Genomic DNA, 24,416 nt, shown 5'->3' with positions numbered 1-24,416 from the left:
AGAGGGACTGAGCAGTATTTTCTGCCTAAGTCTTCCCCATCTTCCTTTGTAGTCCTCTCATATCTGAAGACTGTTCAATAACTAAACATTGCATAAGCAAGATCCAATTTGCATTTTGATCATCTTGCCTAGTGCGAAGGTGAGAGTACAAATTGGATTGACTTCCTATCACACGATTTTCCACAGTGCTTTTTGTTGCTTCTGAATTCACAGAAACAATGTTGCTTTGGTATTTCTCTCGCTTTGTCCGTTTGTTTCCCTTACAAAAATAACAGATTCTGGGGGGAAAAAACAAAGTAAAACCAAATCCAACACTTTCAAACTATGTAAAAACCAATTCCTTTTCTTAGGAAGAGCTGATGGACTCAGATCACAACATCAGTTATTCAACAGCGAAATTACTTTTGACAGCAGTTCTGTTCATTTGCCAACTTAAATATCCCTTTTCTCCTTTTGCCTAAATACATCAGGATGGACTTTTGCAACCCTATACCCTGACCAAGAAAAATAACAGAATGTAATAGGACATAATAATGAATTTGTTTTTTTTTCACCTACCTAGCTGCAGAGCTGAATACTGGTCCCAAGAGTCACCCCAAGGCCACAGGCTGCCATCTTCCTACTAACTTTGACAAACTGTATCTGATGTCACCTTTGGCTTTTGGGAAGGTTTACACTTGTTTAAGATAGTGCCTGTGTGCACAGTTTCCCATGACCCTGGTCTGATTGGATCCTTGAAACACTGCGACCAGGGACATCCCCCTTGGAGCACCCTGTGTCCCCACAGCCCTTCCAGCATGGCAGCCTTACTTGCTGCAAGGAGCTGCTGCAGCAGCACCTGCCTCAAAGACGGAATTCCACTCCATGGATGCAGCCGCTCCTTGGCTATCCTGAAGGCCAGCCAGAACAGGGCTCAGAAGTGACGTAGGCATCTGAGACCTTTCCAGCATCCAATTAGTAGTTACTCATAGGAAAAAGCACACTCAGGGAGTCATCTCAGAGTATTTCCACTTCTCTAAGTTTCTGCTCTTTGCCCGCTGCTATAAAGGGAACCTCAGATTGTCTCTGCTGCACTGTTTAGTTTCCCACACTGAAACTACAGGGAGGAGGGAAAAGGAAAGGTCACGTTAACAAGCTACAACAAGCATGAAGTCATATGACTCTCCTCTTAAATGTAAAGAGTCAGAATCCCTGAAGTGGCTGCCAGCAATTAGTAGAGTCAGCTCATCCCCCTAGGAACACACTAGTGCTTTATTAAGACTAATTGCCAGGAGGTATCTGATCACCCAGGCTGGTGGGAGACAGCCCATGCGGGGAAAGTCTCTGTGCTGGCCTGCAGACCGGGGCTCCCAGCTCTGCTTCACGTGGTGTTCTGGTTTTTTAAAAAACCGAGTAATGCAGCTTTGCTTCAAAGGCTGCACTATAGGAAGCTTCTGTCACATTTACAGCCCCACCCACAGCAGCAGATTGCTATAACAGAGACTTCAGGATTATGACAGTTTATTTTACTAAAGCTACCACAATATTTCCAATCTGTTACTTAGTCTGAGCTATTCGAACCACTGCATTCAACATATACACTGGAAAAAGAACAGTACTTGAAGAGAGGGAGACTTGCTACTAACTAGGTGCAGAGCAAATTTCAATTTTAATTTAAAGTCAAAGGGGATTGACTTTTTTCAATCTCTTCAATCTATTCTTACTCATTGAGCAGTTGGTTTAACTGCATAATGTTAAATAGCCAAAAATGACACTTATTCTTGAAGTGTTGCTTTTAAGGAAGTTTGCATAAGAGTACTGCTTTCACTGATGCCCAAAATGTACTTTCCTATCTCCAGCCTACCTACATTAAAGTTGTAAAGTGTCCTTTCATAGTTTTCTGAAATGTTTTGTACTACAGACATTGTATGGGATCTATCCACACTTCTAAACTTTTACCCTTCATTTAAAAGTCAGACAATACAAGTTTGAAGCAAAGTCTGCATCACATTACAAGGAATGTTGTTGGGCTCCTCACAGGAAAACTAAGGGACCTCCAGACCACTAGAGTCACGTTCTATGCTCTCAACTGTCCTTGTAATGCTGGAGACTTCAATGAACTGCTTTTATCTTTGTAGAAAATTATGGTGTGTGCAATCACGTGCAACAGACCTTAGAAAACTACCCTACAGATTACAAAGCAAACCTTTTTGCATCATAAAATACACATTTAGTTTGAAAATAAATACTGAAAGCTCCGAAGTCCTTGGTGATGTCCTCCTGAAATATGAGTCTTCTCACATATGCACTTCAGAAGCTGTAAAACACTTTACATCTTTGTCAAGAACTGACCTACCTCATTTTGCAAAACCTTTTCTTCCAAATGTAAATGTAAAGTTTGAATTTAAATGTCAAGAGACATTTCAAAGCATGGAAATGCCATACATGGATAAGTCCACTGCCTCAATGACAGATGACTGCCAGCTCTGTTAAAACTTACTTTCACTTGATCCTTTCGCTGATTAATCCCAGCAGTTCTGTGGCTCTGCTACTTAAAAACCAAAAACCTAAGAACTTTGTTTCAGTTTCAAGCACATGTTAAAGTACATGTTTTAAAGACTATTCACTAAATCTAAGTTTTTGACTAAAAATGTTTTCACCAAAACTTTTTTCCAGGAGTTATTTTTATTGGCATCCATATACTGTATACTACTGAAACCTTTGGAAACAATGTGGGATCATTTTCAGTTAAAATAACTCAAACTTGCCAGTGAATGTCCTCAAGTAGGGTACTTCAGATCTCATTTGCTGTTGAAAGACTGCATTTTCTGCTTTGTCACTGCCTTTTCTAACCAGTATTTGTAAGTATATTCAAACCCAAATACCTGAGCAGAAACCACTTCTCCAAGATACCAGTATTTTAGCTGTATGTCTTTCAGATTAGCCTGATTTTTCAACCTAAAGTACTGTTTGCCACCATTAATTTGAGAAGGAATTGTTTGTACCTTTTCAAAAGACAAGGAGTTTTGTGGAATGGCTCTACTCACTCCTCTTCAAAGCACCCTTACCATTCCCAAAGTACTGCGGCTTAGGGCCCTGGCTTTTTCCCCTCTTCACTCAGCTGGCCTGACGCTTAGAAAAGACTGGACCAGAAACATATGGGTATGACATAATAAGCTGCATCAGCTTATGATGAGGCCAATCACAAAGTTTTCAGTGTTTGAGCATAACCGTGTCTTGGCTGGGGCTCCCACAGTCCAGCCCATTCCCATGTCTGAGGGCAGGACAGTTGCACCATTACACAACCAACTTCTTATGGGAAAACCCGAACGTTGTTAGTGTAGGCTAGAAAAAGAGAGACTCTCTTATCAAGCAGTAAGCACATTGCAGCAATTTCTCAATTGGCTATGTATATAGCTACTAGTGGTTTTCTTCAGGTAGGTTAATTTTTAACACGGGACATTCCGTCTCTGACAACCTCCGCAAAGGCTGAAATTGACTCTTCCGAAGTGGCTGGAAAGCAGCCCAGTGGGAGTGCTGGCTGACAGCTGACTGAGCATGATTCAGGGTGTGCCCAGGTGGCCAAGAAGAACAACGGCATCCTGGCCTGAATCAGGAATAGCGTGGCCAGGGCAGTGACTGTCCCCCTGTGCTCGGCACTGGTGAGGCCCCACCTCGAATGCTGAGTCCAGTTCTTGGCCCCTCACTTTAAAAAGGACACTGAGGTGCCAGAGCATGTCCAGAGAAGGGCAACAAGACTCATGAAAGGACCAGAGAACGTGTCTTACAAGGAGTGGCTGAGGGAGCTGAGGGTGTTTAGCCTGGAGAAAAGGCAGCTCAGGGGGGACCTGATTGCTCCCTACACCTACCTGAGAAGAGGCTGCAGGGAGGTGGGGCCAGTCTCTCCTGATGTGACTGCAGTGACAGGACCAGAGGGAATGGCCTTAAGCTCAGACAGGGGAGATTCAGATTCGATAGCAGAAAAAAATGGTCACTGTTAGGGTGGTCAGGCACTGAAATAGGTTGCGCAGGGAGGTGGTGGAGTCACCATTCCTGGAGGTGTTTAAGAGGTATCTGGATCTGGTGCTAGGTGAACAGTTGGGTTGGACAGGATGATCTTAAAGGTCTCTTCCAACCTTCATGATTCTATGAGTCTGTGATTCTAAAGGATAGAAATCACGACTAACTCCATTTATTACCTCTGAATTACGGTTAGTGCAACCAAAATTAAGATTTGTTCTGGCAGCAAATTGCTCTTGCACACTGTATATGTAAGTACTACGCAAAGAATAGAGAGATGTGCACATATAATAACAACGTATACATGTGTGTGGAGATTATACTCATAGGACAGTTTTAGATAAAATACAAAGCAACAATGATTGCCATGGGCCAAAATCTCAAATATATTCAAAAAGGACCACAAAAATCAGGCAGCATGGGTTCATTGCTACTTATTGAACAAGTGAGTATGAGTTTTTGTTTCAGGAAGTTTTCTACTGCTGCTTGCCAGAGCAGAAAGGATGGATACTAGGTGAAGGACAACTCTGTACTGATCCCAGACTTGTATTTCTCTCTGAGATCTTTTACTGGCTGCTCTTAGAAACAGGATACTGGTCTAGACAGCCTGTGGTGTGACCTAGTGGCTTTCTTGAAGTTCTTTCTTTGTATCTCGAGGAATGTTACTGTAAATGTCTATGACTTTTCCTTTGGTTTCATCTGTCTGTCTTCTATTTTTTTTTTAAATGCGGTGTTCATTAAGTGTTTAATTTTACTACAGCCTTATGAATCAAAGGTTTCCTTTAATGCAATACCAATTTAGACCATGCCTGCAGCTTATCTGAAGATGAGATCTTCTTGTCATGATTTTAAATGTTCTACCCACAGTTCCTCACCCCAGATATCTACAGCAAAAACAACCCAGACAACTGATCTGGCTTAAATGTCCTCAAAAAAAAATCTGACATTTCCACCTCTTTTCCTGTATCAGCTTTGCTTTAAGAAGTGACACCCAGTGAGGTGCTTGACTGAAATTGTCCAGACTCCAAAGTGCAGGATCACTTGACCCACATCCTCCCGCTGCCAGATTTTGGCATTAAAAGTTCACCGCAAATTGCTTAAACTCTCCTTGACTGCATTTTTTACGTTAGCAACTTGATGAGCAGTTTTACCTGGTACAAGCTGGCAAGGTGGTGTTTAGTTTTAATCAGAAAGGGTTGGTTGACCCCTGGGTGATCCACGTCATGAGCTGCAGCAGCGAGCAGTCCGAGCATGATGTCCGATGGGGTGAGGAAGTTGGCAAGCTGAATCATCACACACATTAATCACAACAAGAACAGGAACAGTAAATATTTTTTGGCAAATAAACAAACCAGCTGACATCATGGCATAAACTGGGTGTGTTGGCATTTGTACACAAATGTCAAGTATAAATTTTGTGAACAATGTTTTTAAGGTAAATGTTGAACATACATCTATAAAGATATTATACTACATAATCATCTTTTATTAGAGTTTGTATTTCTTATCTCTTTATTACCCATGGCAATATAAGGATTGTTGTAATAGAAGGGCATTGGCATAGTCTCATTTGTTTTAAAAAGCAAACAGGTAGGCTGACAGGTTGGCATATGTTAGCATCCATTGTAAGAGCTCGGCCCCTCCAAGTATTTAGTAATGCCAACAAAAGATCAGGCTTCAATTCTCTAGCATAGCACTGTGTTACAAAATGCAGCGTTTATCAACTTCTGAAATTTCAGCTTTGGCTGTTAAATATCTATCCCCATTCAAGTATATGTATTTTATTAGAGAACATAATTTACCTTTCTAACTTTAAACATTCAACTTGGAAAACCTGTCCAGATTTTTTTCTGCTACAGGACTCATTTAGAAGCAAAAAAGGGTAGTCTTAGCATTTTCTGTTTGTGAGAGTGAGGCAGTCATTACCAGCCCAATGAGTCTGTAAAGAGTACAGGTATAGGAGATGAAAGCAGCATTCTGAGGTCAGAACTGATGAGCAGTATGGTCCAGGTTCTGGATGTTGTCTGTCCTCTGCACTTCCTGGCAAGAAAGGACTTGCAGATCTTGCAGGAGATGAAAATACAAGAAAGGTGGGGCCTGCTCCTGCCCTCACCATTGGTATATTTTTTTGTAACAAACTGCTAGTTCTAGCAGAACATCCTTCATTTGAGCCAAGCCAGAAAAGGTTAGTTATGTTCTTATACTGTGGCTCAGCATGGCAATATCACAGTGCCTTCCAGTAACACACAAGGCAACACCACTCTGATGCTGTGAGAACTTGCAGCAGCAGTCAAATACTCATGCAGAGGATACCCTTGCAACAGACCCATCTGAAGGGACTGTCTTCCCCTTTCCTGGTGATATTGTGCCCAATTTGGTACGTTGAAATGGTGATGTGGGGAGCTGATGCTCTGAGGTGGCTGAGGCACAGACATGCATTGCCTCCTTCAGAGTTTGGTGGGAGAAGAGCTGCCGTGGTGGCTGGAGCTTACATGGCAGCACTCAGACAGGATGCCTGCGTGATGAGAAGTGACTCACAGCTTGACTGAAACATCTGTAATCTGTAGCCAAAGCTGCTCCTGACTTGCTGCTGACTTCCAGCACGCCATCACTTTCTGCTGTCTAGAAGTATTTCCTGGGGCTTTTATTTCAACCCTGGGAAAAAAAATCTGAGAACTATCTGAAAGCAACATCAGTGTGAAAGGTTGTCATTACCTTGGGCTCCCTCAGATAGCAGTGCATAGCTTGTGTGACATCAGCAGCATGGACAGCATTGTGGTATGGGTTCTGGCTATGGTAATCGTCTTGAACCATAACTGTGAATCAAAACAGAAAACAAAGATCCTTTTGTCTCTGAATGCCATGGCCACAAGTGGGAACTGGACTTAAAATACAATCTGAGGTTTTGCAGTCAGCTGCCTGAGGAGTTTCTTCAAATAGCTGTAGCTTATTTAAATTGCTGCTTTTATCGGGGTACCTTTAGAGAAAAAATGCATGAAAGGATTTGTGAGGCCCAAGGGGATATACTGGGTCTAGTGCATAAATCACCTCTTTCTTGCCTTAGTGAAGGCTCTCATTCAGGAATAAAATAAACAAGGAAGAGAGGCAAATTTATCCACAACGGAGTGTAATTATTTAGCCTGCTGTTATAGGGTAGTAGTGTGCCATTAAGGCAGTACCACCTATTTTACAGCAGCAGGGAGTGAGACTCTGATATCCTGCCATGATTTGTTATTTGAGTGATGAACTACAGGCAAAGGCATTCCTATACCCCCAGGAGAAGAATCAAAAAAACCCCAGCTTTGGGGTATTCACAGCAAAATCTCCAGTGACAATTTTAGTCACATCTGTGTATTCATTTTAAAATGCCAGTCCCTCTTCCTTCAGTTTGCAGCTCTGGAACCGGTCCAGTTGGACCAGGAGGACCAACGTCTTAACTCTCAGCACTCTCTCTCAGACAGAAAAATCATTGAGATGTGTGCTTCACACCCCTCTGTTCCTTGCAGCAGTGTGTGCACCATTACGTGGTTGTGGGACAGCACCACGTGAGCACTGGGAGCTGCATGTGATCGTGCCTAGGGCGCTCTCCTAGACACGATCCAATTAATCCAATGGAAAGCCAACGGGCAGATTTCCCATGGCGCTCACTGCCAGCATGAGGAGCGCCAGAGAAAGTCCGAGCCTTCTGTCTGTTTCCTGCCACACAAGCATCTGGAGGTACAGTGGGTAATCCCTTAAACTGGGAGTTTAGACCACTAGCGCTAACTGCCCGACTGTCCACTTCACGTCTGCCCACAGGAGTTAGAAACAGCAGGGAGATTTTGTCTGTCTCCGCACCAGGGGAACACTTTCCAGAAGCAACAATTATGCAGTCTTAAAGAAGAGACCCTGCTTTGGAAACTCTGCCTAACAGCCTGAAAAACTGGCATTTAGCTGCTTTCAAAAAGTGATGCAAAAAGTAATTGATTTTGGCCAATTTCTTCTTTTGGTTCACTGACAGCATGGGGCTAATATTTCTGTTGGCAATAACAGCAGCAGGGGCTTTCATCAACACTGCTCAGTGTAGACAGGACAGCTTGATATAATTTATTAAATTTCGCACATAAGCTTTTAACTGCCCTGAGCCTCAGTGGTCTTTTAGTCACTAAAATAATTATGCTGCACCACAATTGTACTGTGCACGCGTAGGCTCTGCAGTGTCTGTCTGTCTGTGTGGGCCTGAGCCAGCCACATCTCTGCATGGCATATTTTATTTTAAATCATCAGTGTGACTGTGGTACTGGGATACTTTAGCCCAATGCAGAGCCTTTTGAAATCCCTCCACTGACTACGTACTGAACCAAGTACTTGAGTGCCTGAAAACTGTATGCTGATGCATATCATAGGTATCTTTTACTGAAATATTTCCAACTACATCATCATTTTTACACAGACAGAGCAAGCCAGTGCCTTCTCGGATGTTCTACTTAACCTATAAACTTCATTCAAAGATGGTTGTTGAGGTGTGCACTTACCAAAAAACCTGTGTAATGTAACCATGTCTAACTGGAAATGGTGAATAAGTCCATGCACATTGAAGAGGTGACAAAGCAGGGTAACAAGACTGTTTCCTAAAATGAGAAAGGAACAACTCTTAGAATCCCTTTACAGGTAGTTATAAATCAAGCAAGGCTAAAAATCTGGGTAATTTCCTATTAGTCAGCTCCTATCACCTCATCTCCAATGAAGTGAGCTTAGATGACTCTCAGGTACTCAGAAGTCACTTATACGAATTACTCCTATATGTAATCAAGACTTGATGGAAAGGTTGTACCAATGGAGGGCCATTCTTGTGTCTAGATGCCTTAAAGATACGTTTGCTGTTTCAACATGACAGGCAAACTGTGGTTTTAACTGGAAGGAGGCAAATTGACTGTGGTTTTAACAAAATCTTCGACAGGCTTGTCTGAGAGCGACATCATTTTCATAATTCAGGTCTATCTTCAGAAACAACAGAAACAAGAGTGGCTTTTCTGCCACTTGGGTTTGCCATACTGTACTAATTAATTACTAAAAATCAGGAGTTTGAAATGAATTTTTTTTATTTTGCATATGGCTGCATAAACATGTAATTAACCTTGGTAACCTAGCTCAGCTACAACTGCATCTCATAACAATGCCACAGACAGGAAAAATGAGTTGCAGCATTTGCAGTCTCAAGTCCCACTGTAATGCTGCACTGGCCTTACTGTAAATCCAATACTGGGAACACTGGCAAAATTGAGCCTTACTAGTATTACATGATCAGCTATACATAAACACAGTATTTCAAAAGATTTGCACTGCTTAATTCAGCGTTACTGTTTCCATAAAAGTTAGAAAAAACCCCAAACCAACCAACCTATACTACACATAAACAAAGCTTGAAGGGAGTCTTTTCTTATTTAATGTAACTCAGGAAGGAAAATAAATATCTGTATGAAGAACATATGGAAACTAACTTGGTCTTGACTACTGAGCAGGGGCACAGAAAGATAATTTAGAACTATGCTTTTGCTTCCCAGGCAATTTGCAATCCTTTTCACTCTTCACTGCCAGTCACTCAGCTGAATGAGCCTCTAAACCAACTTTTTTCTACATCTTCTGCCCCAACCAAACCTAATTAGACTGGAGTGAGGAATGAGGGATCTCAATTCTCTGAGCAGTACAGAAAGGGGAAAGGTGTGATCATTACTCGCTCCAGCAGTTGCCTGATCAAGGGTTAATGTCTGGACATTGTGGGGAAGGGGGATGGTTTACATGTGTTTAGAGAAAGCATTTCACAGATTTTTACTCTCTAAACAAATTTCCTAATTTTTGCTGCTGAACAGAAGCGAGGGTATCTTCACTCAAATATCTTTAGTATTGATAGAAATTGACAGATTATGGAGATCTGGATTTATTATATCTAACAGGTATATTTAAAGTGGCTTGGGAGTTTCACAGGCAAATGAAAGAAACATCTCTTGAAAGGGTGACAACAACAAATGTAGAGGATTAGATTAGTACAAAAGCACACCTGAAACATTGTCCTATAGTTCAGGAAAAGGCTGAAAAAGCTCCAGGATGTGATTTTAATAGAGGTTAAATATGGCCAATTTCTCTTCAGTAATTTGAACTGGAAACATTTAGCAAACAATTAATTATGGATTTTTTGACTAGTCATATATGAGACAGAGTAAAATAAAGACTTAAAAAAAATTACTTACCATTTGTCAAGCGATCAAACAAGAAAATGTCAAAATCCCACATTCCCACTTTGGATAACATATGCTGGAAAAAACAAATGTGAAAAGGCCAATGACTGGTATGTCACACTGTAAAGCAGATTTTTATTATTATTCCACATTAATCAGTCACAGGATTGGTTATTACAGCTTTAAAGTTTTTTTTTGAGAAACCTATAGAAGTCATATTTGAAATATCAGAAATCAGGCTCATGTGGCTGTACTGCAAAAAATATCAGTTGCACTTTTAACTGAGAAGGTTTTAAACATAACACTAAAAATACCTCTAAATGGAACTCAAAACAATGAATAATATAAACCAAAATATTATGAAAATATTCCCTTTTACTGTACAAATGCTTCATTGTTTCTTCATGTCCCCAGACTTCCAGTGCAAAATCTCTTAAAACACTAAATAGTGTTTTAAAATCTTAGCTCTCACTGTGAATATGAGTTACAATGTGCTAACCAAAGAAGTACACAGGAATAGCTTTTATAAATTTAGATACAGTGCTACTGTTAAGCCCACTCAGACATGCAGAGGAATCCATCATTACCTACAACTGCAGTGTTTTCACAGCTACATCAGTTGAGTCAGGAGACTGATTGTGGACTACCTCTATGACCCACAGTGATATGTGTGTGAATGAAATACACATTCACTCCCATCTCTAATCTACATTCAAGCAGTTCTGGACTCTTAATTTCTAACATCTGCCTCATAATCTCCTCCAGCAGAGAATAAAAATCGCCGAGGCATATAATCCCACCACCATCAATTGTGAAAGTTTTGCTAGAAAATACCATTCAAAGTAAGTGTAAGAGCTGCAAAATAAGATAATTATATTTTTATCAGTGTGAAGTTTGCAGTCAATGCTCCACACTTCCTAGCCTTTGCCACTATGGAGAGCTATTGTGGGTTTCCCAATAGTTATTCCATAGCAGATGAGAGACACCCATCTTTTTTCAAGTGGATGAACTAAATGCTGTGTCAGGGCTGCACTTAAATCAGTAACTTAACCTGAAATCCTTCATTCTTTAATAAATCCATATTATAATTTCAGTTGTTGGAATCTGAAAATGCTGAGTAGATTTAGCAACATTTTCTGTTGCTTTGAGACCTAAACCTTTAAGGCTGTAACCACAAGTGAGGAATGGACAATCTGTTTGTTGAGAGATAGGCACTAATGTGGGTCATTTGAGAAAGATCAGCCAGGAATTTGGTTACCTGAAGACTAAAACAAAACTGACACTCTCTGTAGTATTATTAAAAGAAATGGAGAGCTGGAGACCTGTCTTACCCTTGCTTGGCCAAGGTAGTCCTCATCCAGTAGGTAGAGAGTGGCTTGTGGTACAATTCCACGCAGTAACCGGGATGCATGGAAGTATCTCTGGAAACTTAACAGTCTTTTCACTTTCTTCTTGGTGCTGACTTCCCCTGAGAGTGCACTATCTGTGAAAAGCAACCAGTACAGAAAGCATGAAACCCGAGGTGATGGACGACAATGTCAGTTTAATATGAGAAATATCAAACACTTTAAAACAGTAATACAAAAATCATGGAGTTCACACTTCTTGCCAAGCTACATGAAGGAGCTGTATTCAAATCACTTCAGCATAATATATTTGCTTATTTTAGAGAGGAAATATGCTCCAGGGAAGAGGATACTATTGTAGGTTTTGGAAGAGCTGAGTTCAGTACACTGCCTGCCGCAGCCTTCAGTGTGACCCAGCTCAGTCACTGGCAGGAAGGGGGTGAAACATCTCCTAACTGCAGGTGTTAGGGAGAGCCTAAATGACCAGGCAGAGCTAGGTACAGGAAAGCTGCTCTTACCCTCTCTGCCTCTGTTCCCTAACTATACACCTGAAAATAACATTCATTTCTTTGATACCTCACAGGAGGTGTCACTGGAATATATTAAAAATTGCACAGCACTACGAGCTGATCTTGGGTATAAAATCAAAAAAATCATACCAAAGGAGAACTCAAAATACAGTTTGAGAACACAAATGTGTGATCCACCTTTGGAAAAGGAAATAAAAGAGAAAAAGAAATAAGAATAGGTTCATAATCCTACTGCATTTCTGCTGTCATTTCTACATATTAAAGCAAATTATAAATGAAGAAAATATTTCAGCTGTGCAATGAGGAAAGCAGGTATATTGAGATAATACAGGCATTTCTGGTTACACAACAGAATAAGTTCTTTTCACTCGGTACCAGGATAATTCTAATTCCCTAACGCTGCATTAGGAGATTTTCATATAGGACTAAATGAGACACAAAAACCAAGGCAGTTTTTATACAGTGCTTAAATTACTAATTAGAGTAATTAAATTACCTTATTGTTAGTAAGAAAAATATGGAGGCTTTCTAAAACTCATAATGGTATAGGGTAATTTCATCTGAACTTTTAATAGAACCTCGCACTCAGCTGTGGTGTTTTCATTTTGCAGTCTGGTATAAGTTTTGGAAAAAGAGGACAGAAACTGGACAGCTGGCCAAAGGTAGCAAAATACAATACAGTTTTATTTGTAAGACAAACCTTGTAAGAAACTGAAGATTAAACAGTCCTTTGAGAGAAAAATAATGATTTCTTGAGATAAGAAGCTCCATAGCAATGCACTGGTTTAAATAAGAGCTCATGAAAAATATCTACACACTGAAGCTGACTCTCTGTTTCCTATTTTTCCATCTCTTTTTATGAAAAAAACACTGAATGTTTGTTCTACTGTGACATTAAAATATCATTTTGTCTGCTGTTTCTACGGGTGGTATTATTCCGAGAGGATTTCCAGAGAAGTCGCTAAGGTTTTTTTGGATCATGCATGGTTCAGGTTTTGATTTCTCTAACAGCAGCAAGCACCCTCTGTAGCAAGTTTCTTCCTTATTAAGTAATCCAACAGCTACTGAGGGGCACCAAGTCACTAATAACATCCAAAAACCCCATCCTTACATACTGAGGAGCAACAGAACTTCCAACACCAAGTAAGCCTCATGGTTCTCATGTGCAGCCCAAACACCTCACTGAGTTTTAATAATATAAAAGCACAAAATAACTTCATTGCATCTTGACAAGCCATGTGGTTTCCAGAATGAAAACAGTAATAACACCACTACTGTACCAGCCTGAAGGTCAGGTTTTCATTTATGATGTGCCAGCACCTGCCTTGATTTTCTCACACATTTTAAAAGCTGGAACAATTTCATGGCCTGTTGAAGGAGTGACTAATGTAGGTGTGAATAGTTACCCAGTGGCAGCAACACATGGAGGAACAAGTAGACTTGTTTTCTGATTTCTTTTCATTTATATAGGGCTGCTAAGAAATGGCTGGCATTCAATTTAATTCCTGGATAACAAAACACTCTTAAAATTAATTCACTTTTTAAACTTCTGTTAGCTGTTTCTCAACTTTCCAACTTTCCTATTTCCATCTTAGCCTTAAGTTGTCACTACTTTCAGGTAACAAGTTTAAAATTTAAAGTGCAAAAAATTCGCTTTTTTACATTAAAAATTAGAAGTTGCTCCCACAGACTTTTATCTAAGTTAATTTTTTTTTTTTTCAGTTAAAGACAGATGACTGAAATCACCACCTACACTCTCTTAAACTGTCTTTAAAACTCACACATAGAGTTGCTGTGGATGATCTGAAAATGAAGGTTTGGCCTGAGTCCCAACAAGCAGCTGTACATTGGATTATGAAGAAGTGTTTATTTTATCCTTTGGATTACCAGATCATTTCAGTAGCATACATAATACTTGCCAAAGCACGAACAGGTCAGATGGAAACAAGTAACTTCTTATTATGAAACATATTTTCTGAATTGAACCACCAAACTTGCTGCCCATTGCTCTGTATGGTTGTCATGGGTCTCAATTCAAATTTAGTTATCAGCAGACAGTGCCCCTGAAACCTGACTTGATGTTTCAGGCAAGCACTGTACTCTAATATATTATACAAAAAAGATTACCCACAATAATCTGTATTTTCATTCATAAGGGAAGAAGTTCATAATACTGATAAAGAATTGTAGCAAATGTATTTTCAAAACTGGGCTCTTGACAGGACAGCCCAAATCCAGCACTGCAGGCTATCCACGTGCAAACTCTGGATGTCACCTTAAAAGAATATCATGATCCTTTGGGTCATTTCAGTAATAACTGATTTGCTTTTGACTCACAGGACTTATCAGCTGATTGCTATCACCTATCTCAGACTACTCTGACATCCACAATAATGTATTTTATTTTGATGGTATCTTGCATAAAATTGGACTGACGCTGCCCTTCTCTGAGCACAACACACCCCAAACAAGTATAATCTCACTAGCGTTTTCCCTTTCCCCTTCCCATCAGTGTCAAACAAAAAAAAGGAAAAGCACAACTGTATGAAGTTGAGAGAAAAAGGTTAATTAGAACAGAAGAGCAAAAGGCAATGCAGCCAAAAGTGAACACCTAAATTCTGCTCTCAGCTCAGCAGTTGCATCTGAATCTCCCAGAAGCAAAAAGCCATTCCCAACATATGTGATCTACCAGCTGACATAAAATCAAGATGCAGTTTTAAGATGAAATTAAGGATTTATGTGAATGACTTACAGTAAAATGCTGAACATACTACTTTATTGACAACTGCAAATTTCAATTTAAATAATAAATATAAAATTTTGATGATAACACATGTTATCATGATAACACAAGTCATACAGTGCCTTCAGATGAAATTGAATTACAAAGTAAATGAATCAAAAATATTACTGCAGATATCCCTGAACTTCAGCTTTGGAACTATGGATACCAGAACATATGCTATAGCATCTGGTTAAAGGCCATGATCTGCAAAGGTCATATGGGAAGGATTTAGTAATTACGGGCAATTTTGAAATGAATGTGAAAGACAAACAAGAATGTCTTTTGTTTATACCCATAAAACTTCCCTCCAGAACTGTGTTTAACTTTAGTCATTGTGGCAACTTTTGAATGTTTTGCTTACCTAAAAAACTCCATCTCTTAAAAGATGCACATTCTCAAGCTATGGAGCGACTGCCTAGCAGAGGGGTGGCAGAAACCCTCCTTTGTACACTGCACAAAGTTACTGTATGGATTACACAGACATCTTGTATGAATTACACACAAGTTTACAGAAGTGTTCGTGCAAGCATTCTTCACAAAGCTCAACCTCTGCCTTCAAAAGCTCAGGTGGCCCGAGCTCGCAGCGTTTCTCCCGTGTTTTAGCAAGCAACCAAAGTGGCTGCATTTTTCTCCAGGTAATTTGACAGCCACATCACGCAGGCACGCACAGCCAGCAGACCATGGATGATGTCTGCATTACTGCTCGCGGCCCTCAAGAGGTTAATAAGCTGCAGAAATCAATGGCTGCCTTCTTTCTGCCAACACTGCTCCTCCAGTTACACAGATCTTCTCGCCTTAAATTGATCGATGCCTCGCTACACACCAACCTCTGTTATTTCAGGAAAAGAGGTTTCCTGCACTGGGAACTGCTACCGGTTTTATTTCACATTTCTTTCACACTGCTGCACTAGCACGTGCCCACAGGCAGCATGAATATAAAAATGATGGAGGTTATGCTAACAATGGTTGAGTTAACATCCAGAAATGATCACATAAATCAAACTTGGACAAGGGTGTACTTAACTCTGCACCAGACATTCATTACATTGTTACTGTTCTTTCAAAGTAAACAACCTTTGTTATGCATTCAAATAAAGCCTCTGAGTTTTTTCTTCACGGTACTGCCTTTTGTTATTTTATTGCACTTCAGCGTACAATAAAAACAGATCACCCAGCAGCATGAGTGGATAAAAAAAGGCTTATTAATTTTCAAAATGAATGGATTCAGAAAAGAGAAATGTTTTTTTCCTCTTCTTTTCTAAAGGATGCAGAATAAATCAGGTTCTCAAGCAGCTGCCTTGAATCATATAATTTGTAATACCCTTTCCCCTCTTCCAAGGATGGAAAGGCATTTCATACACAGCCACTGTACGCCTGAAGACCCAGGCAGGACTGGTGGGAAAGTGCTGGGATATCTGGAAGATAAGGTGAGAGGGTGAGTCCTGCAATTTAAGCTCAGGACAGCCTGCAAACAGTAAGGATTCTGGGAAACAATTTGTCTCTGGTCCTACAGTTTTCCACACTGGTTCCTGGCTGGACAGCTAGTTAGAAAACTTCCCTTTGTGAGAGGTCTGTAATTGACTTAGGAGGAATAACTGGTGTTTATCCCTTTTTTGCACATAAAACTATGCATTTACATCACGTTTACTGAAGTCTTCTTTGGCATACTCATTGCATGCTTGGCTGCTGAATTTTTCTTACACAGGAGAGTGCATAGCACTGATGATAGAAAAAAACTGCTGTGCCCTCTTAGTATCTTCTTATGTTACAGACTTATCAGTGTCCAAAAGACAACAGCAGCATTAGTATGGGTAGTTGAACCAACACCGGTGATCTAAAAATTAATGACAAACTTAATGTTTTAAATTTGAATTTTGTAGAAAGCACTTATCAACCAGAAGAACAGAAAACCTCTTCTCTCTGCACTGTCTAGGCCTTCCAGATACATTCACCTTGTAGTCCAAATAGCCTTCAGAAAGAAAACACTGAGGTTTTGAGGAAAGGCCTGAGAAAATGCACAAACCACCAGAAGCCTATGTGGAAGGACTGTCACTTAAAAGCTTTCAATCTGGTGCAGAAGGACCAAGGAGCTCAGATGAATACCCCAGTTCTATGTCTCAATCACCAGTGTAAGAAACTAAAAAAGACTGATTCAAAATTAGTAAGATTGTGTCAATTTTATCATCTGAATATACACTGGTCACTGCAACTAAGAAGACTGAGATGAAGACCTTGCATTACATCCTATCTACAGATAAAAAAGTGTTGATCGGAAATCTTGTAAATGCAGGAATCTTTCTGAGACTTCCTCAGACTACATGGAAGCCAAAAAAGTTGTTATAAACACTTTGTTTCTACTTGCTTCTCCAACATCTAAAATATTCTTTGTTCCTTGACTTCTGAAAAATTCGTTGTTAGAGATGAAGTGCTCTCTGCCAGCTGCCATTGTTTATATAGGTTGCAACTGCATTATTTCTCTTTAGGGGGCAAACTTTTTTTCAATGAAAACTTTTCTCACAGCAGAAGCTGTGAGAAAGAGAAAAGGACCCTGAACACATCACAGAAAAGCAAAAAATTAGAAGTACAGCAAAAGAAGTTTAAAATTTTCTGCTTTAGAGTAAAAATTTTGTTCTCCAGCCACATCCACAAGTGCACAAAACCAAAGCAAAGCCCTGCTTAAAGAGGAGTCACTTGTGCTTCTCTGGCTAGAGTGAGAGGTTCTGAGAAATCACCTTTCTAGGTGACCTGACTCTGGAGTTTCCACTTCTTTGAACATCACTTGAAGTGATGGTGCCTTGTTACAGCTGAATTTCCAATTCATGAAGTTCCTGCACAATTATTGGCATTTTGAAAAAGACTAGTCACGCAGTTTCCTCCCCATCCCAAAATACATTCTTTTTGATACTGTTTGAAAGAAGTTAAGAATTATGCTGATAATTCCACTTATATACTAAATAATCCTATTAAAACAAGTTCTGGAGAAATTAGGGTTTCAAAGACCACTTAAATAACAGAATATTAGTCATAATAACAGGAAGAGGAATAGATTAAATCAAAATTTAAGATTAATTCAGATGTGTTTCTTATCAGAATTTGAAGCCTTTATTTGGGCTATCACTCATCTTTATGCAAACAAACACTTTGGCATCATTTTATTAAGCCTCCTACAAGTTCTCAGGAAATGGCATGTTATTTTATGGTTTGTCACAATCTCATTATCTTTCATTATGAACCTTTACTTTGACACTTCAATCTTTGTACAGCAGTCAGGACCTTTTCTTCCTAAAACTGTTAATTGTTCTATGGCTGATTACAGTTTCTACAACAGGAAACAGTGCATCCTCTCCTCCTTCACTCCCCTTGAGAAAAAACAACATAACCTGTAATAACAGCAAACCCAACCTTCATTTATCACTTTAATGATCCCTTCTCCTTGTTCTTTCTCTTCCTCTGGTCATTTGGAAAGTATCCTCAGTGTTATCTTCAGTAGATCCTTTCCCTTTTCTAATCAAGGAAAAGGAGGTGGGGTGGCAGAATGGGTCACGCATCATTTGGTAACTTTTAAAGGGACATCTTCAGTGAACTGAATCCCAAGTCTGTACTAAAAAGTAAGCTACAAATGAGTGTATCAGGTCAGTGTTTGCTAAGACTCAGTGTGTGAAGCACATGCAGGCTTTTTGTTTGTTTTGCTTGCTTTTGTTTGTTTTGAGTTCTTCTGACGCATTCATAACCCAAAAGGATGGATTTTGTTGGCATATGAGGGCACGTGCATCTATTGGTTTTCCATTCTAGCTTTCATTTTTCTGCAAGTGTGGCATTAAAGCTAAACAAGGAGCATGAATAGCAGGAAGTCCATTATACTTTTCAAGCAAATTCTGTTATTAAATTTTGCATATAGCATCACTTAAAAAAATACAAAAATGCAAACTCTTCCTCCAAAAAAAAAAAAACCCTTTCCTACTATTTGATAAAAAGGGTGAACCAGATTGACTTCCAATGATACAAAGAATTTTTTAATATAGTGAGGGGTTACTGGAAAAGAGAACATTCTCTGTGCTGAAGTATTAAGAGGATTCTAATTTCTCTTCCTTGAATAGGTAACTGATAGCAAGGCCACAGGCTGACCAGTTCTGAAAATGTTCATCCCATTCAAACAAGCCAATGTGATTAAGAAGCCTATGTGTCTTAGGGATGATGATGAGTATCTTTTGGATAGGTTTATCTACGAGGAACTAGGGGAAGTATTATGCAGAAATAATGCAGACCTCGTAAGATCTCTCCCTTTCTAATTTAAAAACCATCTGGAACTTTGGACTCATCTCCACAGGCTGGGCTGAGTTCTGAGTAATCCAATCAGCCCTTAAAACTTCCTCACAAGACTTTTAGTGTCCTAATTTAACCCAGGTCAGAAATATCTAAAAAAGCATCTCTCACTCCCACTTCTTTTTCTAGCCAAAGGCAACAAAACAAGGCGCTTAACCAAACTCTTTTTAACCTCACTCAATTGGGTTCAGGTTACTTTATGGTTCAGTTTTGGGTTGGTGGCTGCGGTTAAGTTTTATTTTCCCTGGAGATGGGCCCTACCTGAAAGCCCTGGAGTGTTCAAAATTCAAACCCAAAAATGAATGCAAATTTTGCAATAGACCCTTCTGCAGACAGGCAGAAACCACAGATTCAAATGTCCACAGACTTTGGTTCTTTGAGATGGAGACATTTTCATGACGTCATATCTTCCCTTACTAATCCTGACAACATGTTTTATTTCTCCAATACCTAATTCATCACATTCCTGCAAAGTATGTGACAAATTCACTTTATTTGCAAACAAACTGAAAACCAGAGTATTTTGCTTGACTCAGATCAGACACAAATCAAGGACAGAGATGGAATGTTACCTAATATGACCATTTATCACCATCTGGAGTTAAAAGTATATAATCCGTAATAAATTAATTTGCCATGCTAAGCTTAAAGCAGGTGGGGTTCTTTGGGACTCAGCTTCTGCTTGCATGACAACATCAGGATCCTAAGTAATACAGAGACATACCTTTGGAATGTCTATAGACATGTTTTGACATTTTGCATATTCTCAGATCCCACTCTGTGTTCCTGCTGTGCAAGGTGTAAGAAAACAGGTATCTCTCTGGGTAACACCACTTGGGTACAGAGACTCCAATTTGCAGGTCACATATATAAATACTGAAGTGAATACTGAAGAAGGGAATTAAATATAGTCAATTAAAGGCAAATAATTTTGTTGTTTGCAAGCCAAAATTTAATCGAGATAAAAGCTTGGCATAAACAAGACGGGAACGAGAGAATTTAAGTCTTAAGAACCTTGTCAAGCAAACTTCTAAATAGTAAGTTACTTATCACAGCTGTAATCTATGTTATTTTGTTACTCTACTTAATCGAACCTGGCAATAAAACAAAGTATCCAACATAATTGCCATAGGGTGAGGTCTTGCTTACTGCTGCATGTTTACCTACAAGTCCAGATTAATCACAAGGAATTCCCTCAAACTTCTGAGTTAAGGCAATGAAGAAGTGTACTGTCACAGCCACCAAAAAAAACCCTCATAATGAGATAATAAAATCCATTTAAATCAATGCATATTAGTCACTAGTGAGACCTGCTTCAATGACTCACTGAGCAACTTTATGAATCAGAGAACCAAATTATTGCTTACCATAGCTATGCTCTTTATTCCTCAAATCCAAATAATACTCTGCTAAAAGGAAAATTGGATTAATTTGCACTGCAGAAGTGTTTTGAATTCTAAATTATTACCCAGCAAATATTTAATTTAACTCCTTTTCTGTCCTGTGAACAGTAAGGTTCACTTAATTCACTGAAATGGGGAAGTGTCAATGAGTTGCCAACATCAATTTCGACCTGCACCAGGTTCAGTCTCAAGCTTGAGCTACCCAGTTCAGAGTCAAAATTTCCTAAAATTTGTGAGATTTTGTTTGGAATTAATTGAAGACAAAACTATCACCCTATCTTCCCATAAACCTATAGGGCCGTGCAAAATTTGTATCTCTTATTTTAGGAGTCCTCCCTCTGCTGGGGAGGAGCTGCTACACGGCCTCCCCTCAAGCTTCTGACTCGCTGCCATCAGAGAAAAGACAGGAAGACACTAAAGCCCTGTATCTCACCCAGAGAGGATCCTGAAACATCCTCATGGTCCTGAGAGCCTGGCAAAGACAAGGTGAAGCAACACTAACTTTCTATACACTGCAGAGTCAGTGGGGGAATGTGCAGATGGCATCGCAGACTCAAACAGCAAGAAGCCAACATTAGTACAGCTGGCTTTGATTAGGGCTACAGAAGATCCCATTTTCAGAGTGAAGGAAGTTTTCCTATCCAGAAAGACTTCATGGTGTCTTAAGTTACACAGAGACTTTATTGTAGGACTCCAGAAAAAACAGAAGATATGGTCTAGTCAGTGTTAACCCTTAACAGACAAAGTAGGGAAACATCCACTAATTTGACTGAATCTGCACTTTAAAAAGTTACATATAAGTAATCTTTAGTCTGACATTAAATATCAATGCCCTGTATTTTTTTTACGTGGGAATTTACATAATGGATGTCAACTTGTTCAAGAATGAGCTTCAGTGTTTTCCCTTACTTTAAAACAAGGCTGGTACTGGTTTTTGGAACAGTATTTCAGATGCAAGATAGAACAGTCGCTATTTAAACTCAGTTTGTTAGTGAGAAGCTGCAGTAATCTTTATGCTGCATTTGTTGATGACCTCTGAGAACATTTACTATAACATTTCATCTGCCTCTTCCTCCCTTCACTCTTAACATTTTTCAGTATACAGTTGCTGCCGGCCAGTTACTGCCCCCAAACAAATGCAACATGGTGACAAAATTTTATTGAAGGTTATTAATTGGGTACTTTTCAAGAAAGTGTGCAGTGGTGGCATTTATATATATTTCTTTTTGATAGGATGTGCAGCACCATGTTTTTTGCTGCTTACACATACTGCTTATGTGGTTATGTTTTTTGCTACTTCTGCACAGCAGGAATGGATTTAACAGAAAGATGTAGATGAACAAATATTACAAAAGCCTGTTTATTTCCTGGCAAAACACATCTGCATGCTCTAACATTGAGCATCTTCATTTACTTGTAGGTCACCAAGTGAGCCAGGCCCAGTGTGCACTTGCCAGCTACAAAATCAGTAGTCAAGTGTCTAGAAATCCCACTTCATTTTGCACAAAAAAATTAAGGCAACATTACTCCTTAGAGAGAAAATGGTAAATATATAAAAACCTGAAAACCAAGGAGAATCTAAAATCAGGATCACTGCTTTCCCTTACAGAGATCATGATCCGCCAGCCATACATTTCAGGTTATGGAAAAGCAGTGAAAACAGTAAGCTGGAGGTCTCTGTGAGAGAGAGCATTGGAGCACAGAACTCCCAGGTTCCCTATCCTGCTGGACCAGAGGTGCACACACTAGGAAGCATCACTTTTTAGCTTAGGTGGAGTGCCTTGCTCTTGGCATGATCAAAGGATGAGTATTCCCAGCCAGAGCATCCCTTGCCATGGATGTCTTTCTACACAGCCCACAGACAGCACCAGCATTTCACAGAAAGTGGCAGGATCTGTAGGAGGGCAGGACTCACATACAGGGGCTAGAAGTGAAAGCCCTATAGCCAGAAAAAAATCCTGGAACTATTCTTGTGTTCTTCCTTCTCCATGGGTAAAGAAACTAAAAACTCTTTTGAAGTTTAAAAGAAACCAAATTTTATATAATGTATATGTATTCAAAATAAAAAAGAAAGAATCAACTTAGTCGCATTTGAATATGAATATATATCCACTTCTACTTCATGAATGAAAAGTGCTTTATTTTCTCTCAGTTTTTACAAGGGCATGCATGACCAATACTATTTCCAGCTAGCTTACACCTGATTTTTCTTCGTGCTTTTCATTGGCAAGTCAGAACTAAACTGTCCTCAAAACTCTGCTCAACCAGTAAGTTATTCCCTTTGTCCTGGGAAAACTGATGGACCCCTCTTACCCCCTTATGCCTTTCTACCTCAGCCATAGCAAGCTCTCTGATGGACTTCCAACCCAGAGAACACCTTTAATCAGCAGGAGTGACAGCAGCACATTGCTGGGTGGCAGTACCTCTGCCAGCATGGGGGGATGCAGCCCATCAGACCCCAAGCCCTCCCTCCCCAGCTCCTCTCTACTTCTGACCCCCAGCCAGCCCTCCCGCTTCGCTTCCTCTCTGCTCTCTTCCCTCCCCGCCTCCTCCTCCCTTCCCCAGGCACCCAGACAAGGAAGTGCAAAAAGGAGCATTCAAACTTCGGTTTGACAATTGCTCTTTGATGAAAAGCACAATCCCTAGGAGCATGACAGTGTCAGCACTGAAACTGTTGGGAGGTCCAGTTTGTTTTGATGAAGACAGTGAATAACAGTTTTTTCAAAGGTTCCTTGTGCAGTACACAAGGACACATCAAGATCTGCCTGTGTCCATACACTGAAGTTTATACACAGGCTGTGTGTTACAGGACCCAAGACTTAGTGGTTCTTTTTATTTTATTTTTTTACACCCTTGCTAATGGGTTTGCATCAGTATAGAGAGTCCATCACGTGAAAAAACACCCAACAGGGCTTCGATTTGTTTCTTTTTCTTTTTAGATTTGCTGTCCTTTATTTACAACAGTGGCAAAATAACTTCAATCAAAATGAGGTTAAGGTTATTTTTAACAGATGTTCACTGCTGGCCTGACCCAAAATCCATTGACGTCAATGAGAAGACTCCATGGAGCTTTGGATTGGGTTCTAATTGTTGGAAAAATTAATGTTATTGTAAACCACTGGTCAGTGCTGTCACATGCTCCCCTTCTGTTCCAATTCTATATGACCGGATAACAGCTTCACATAAATCTGTTCCAACTGCTGTCTAAGAGGCTAAAGGACACGGAGGTTTATCTCTTTAATTCTGAACTGCCCCTGCTCCTTCCCTAGCACACCCCATGGCCCTACTGTATTTACATTTGACAGATTCAGCATTATGGACTATTCACACAATCAAAACATTTCACAGCCAGACACTGAGTGGAAATAATGGAATTAATGCTGACTGTGTGAAGACAGCTGAGCTACAGATATGTGTGAGATGAGATAGTTTGGTTCATACACTTCCAGTAGAGATTTTTGTTTGTTTTTATTTAAATACAGACCTGAAAGAAGGGTTGCACTTACTGTTAAGAAGACGGAAGTCTATAAATGGGTAGGAGCCGCGGCGCTCGGAGACAACCCCTGTCTGACCTCTCACCCGTGCATCTCCTGCAAAACACAAAATCCCCAGAGACATTAGAAGGGGCAGCTGCCTTTCCCTGCTGTTTGCATCTAGATCTATTTTTTAATACAAAGTGACGACATTACACTCCTCCAGTGGGAAAACTAAGGTCCAAAAATTCATCTCCCACGACATCCCGGGGTAATTGGGTAAAGCAGTACAGCTGATCCTCTTATCAGAACAAAGACACAAAAAACCCTTCATTGCTGGCT

At 39.9% G+C, this 24,416-nt stretch overlaps 1 protein-coding gene across 4 annotated transcripts in view; it reads right to left on the bottom strand.

Annotated features, from left to right (window-relative positions):
- Positions 1-24,416, bottom strand: part of PDE7B (phosphodiesterase 7B) — a 169,276-nt gene that overhangs the window by 12,603 nt on the left and 132,257 nt on the right. For all 4 annotated transcript variants that reach the window (XM_005489191.4, XM_005489192.4, XM_074537608.1 and 1 more), the window contains 6 exons: positions 24,108-24,191; positions 11,546-11,697; positions 10,227-10,290; positions 8,514-8,609; positions 6,715-6,815; positions 5,151-5,282 (listed from right to left, as the gene is read on the bottom strand). In XM_005489191.4, coding sequence (XP_005489248.1) covers positions 5,151-5,282; positions 6,715-6,815; positions 8,514-8,609; positions 10,227-10,290; positions 11,546-11,697; positions 24,108-24,191 — 629 coding nt within the window. The remainder of the gene's footprint in view (positions 1-5,150; positions 5,283-6,714; positions 6,816-8,513; positions 8,610-10,226; positions 10,291-11,545; positions 11,698-24,107; positions 24,192-24,416) is intronic.

The sequence above is a fragment of the Zonotrichia albicollis genome, chromosome 3, assembly GCF_047830755.1.
Source record: "Zonotrichia albicollis isolate bZonAlb1 chromosome 3, bZonAlb1.hap1, whole genome shotgun sequence".
Taxonomy (NCBI): Eukaryota; Metazoa; Chordata; class Aves; order Passeriformes; family Passerellidae; genus Zonotrichia; species Zonotrichia albicollis.
Note: the sequence above shows the minus strand (reverse complement) of the source record. Positions and strands in the feature narration are given on the sequence as shown.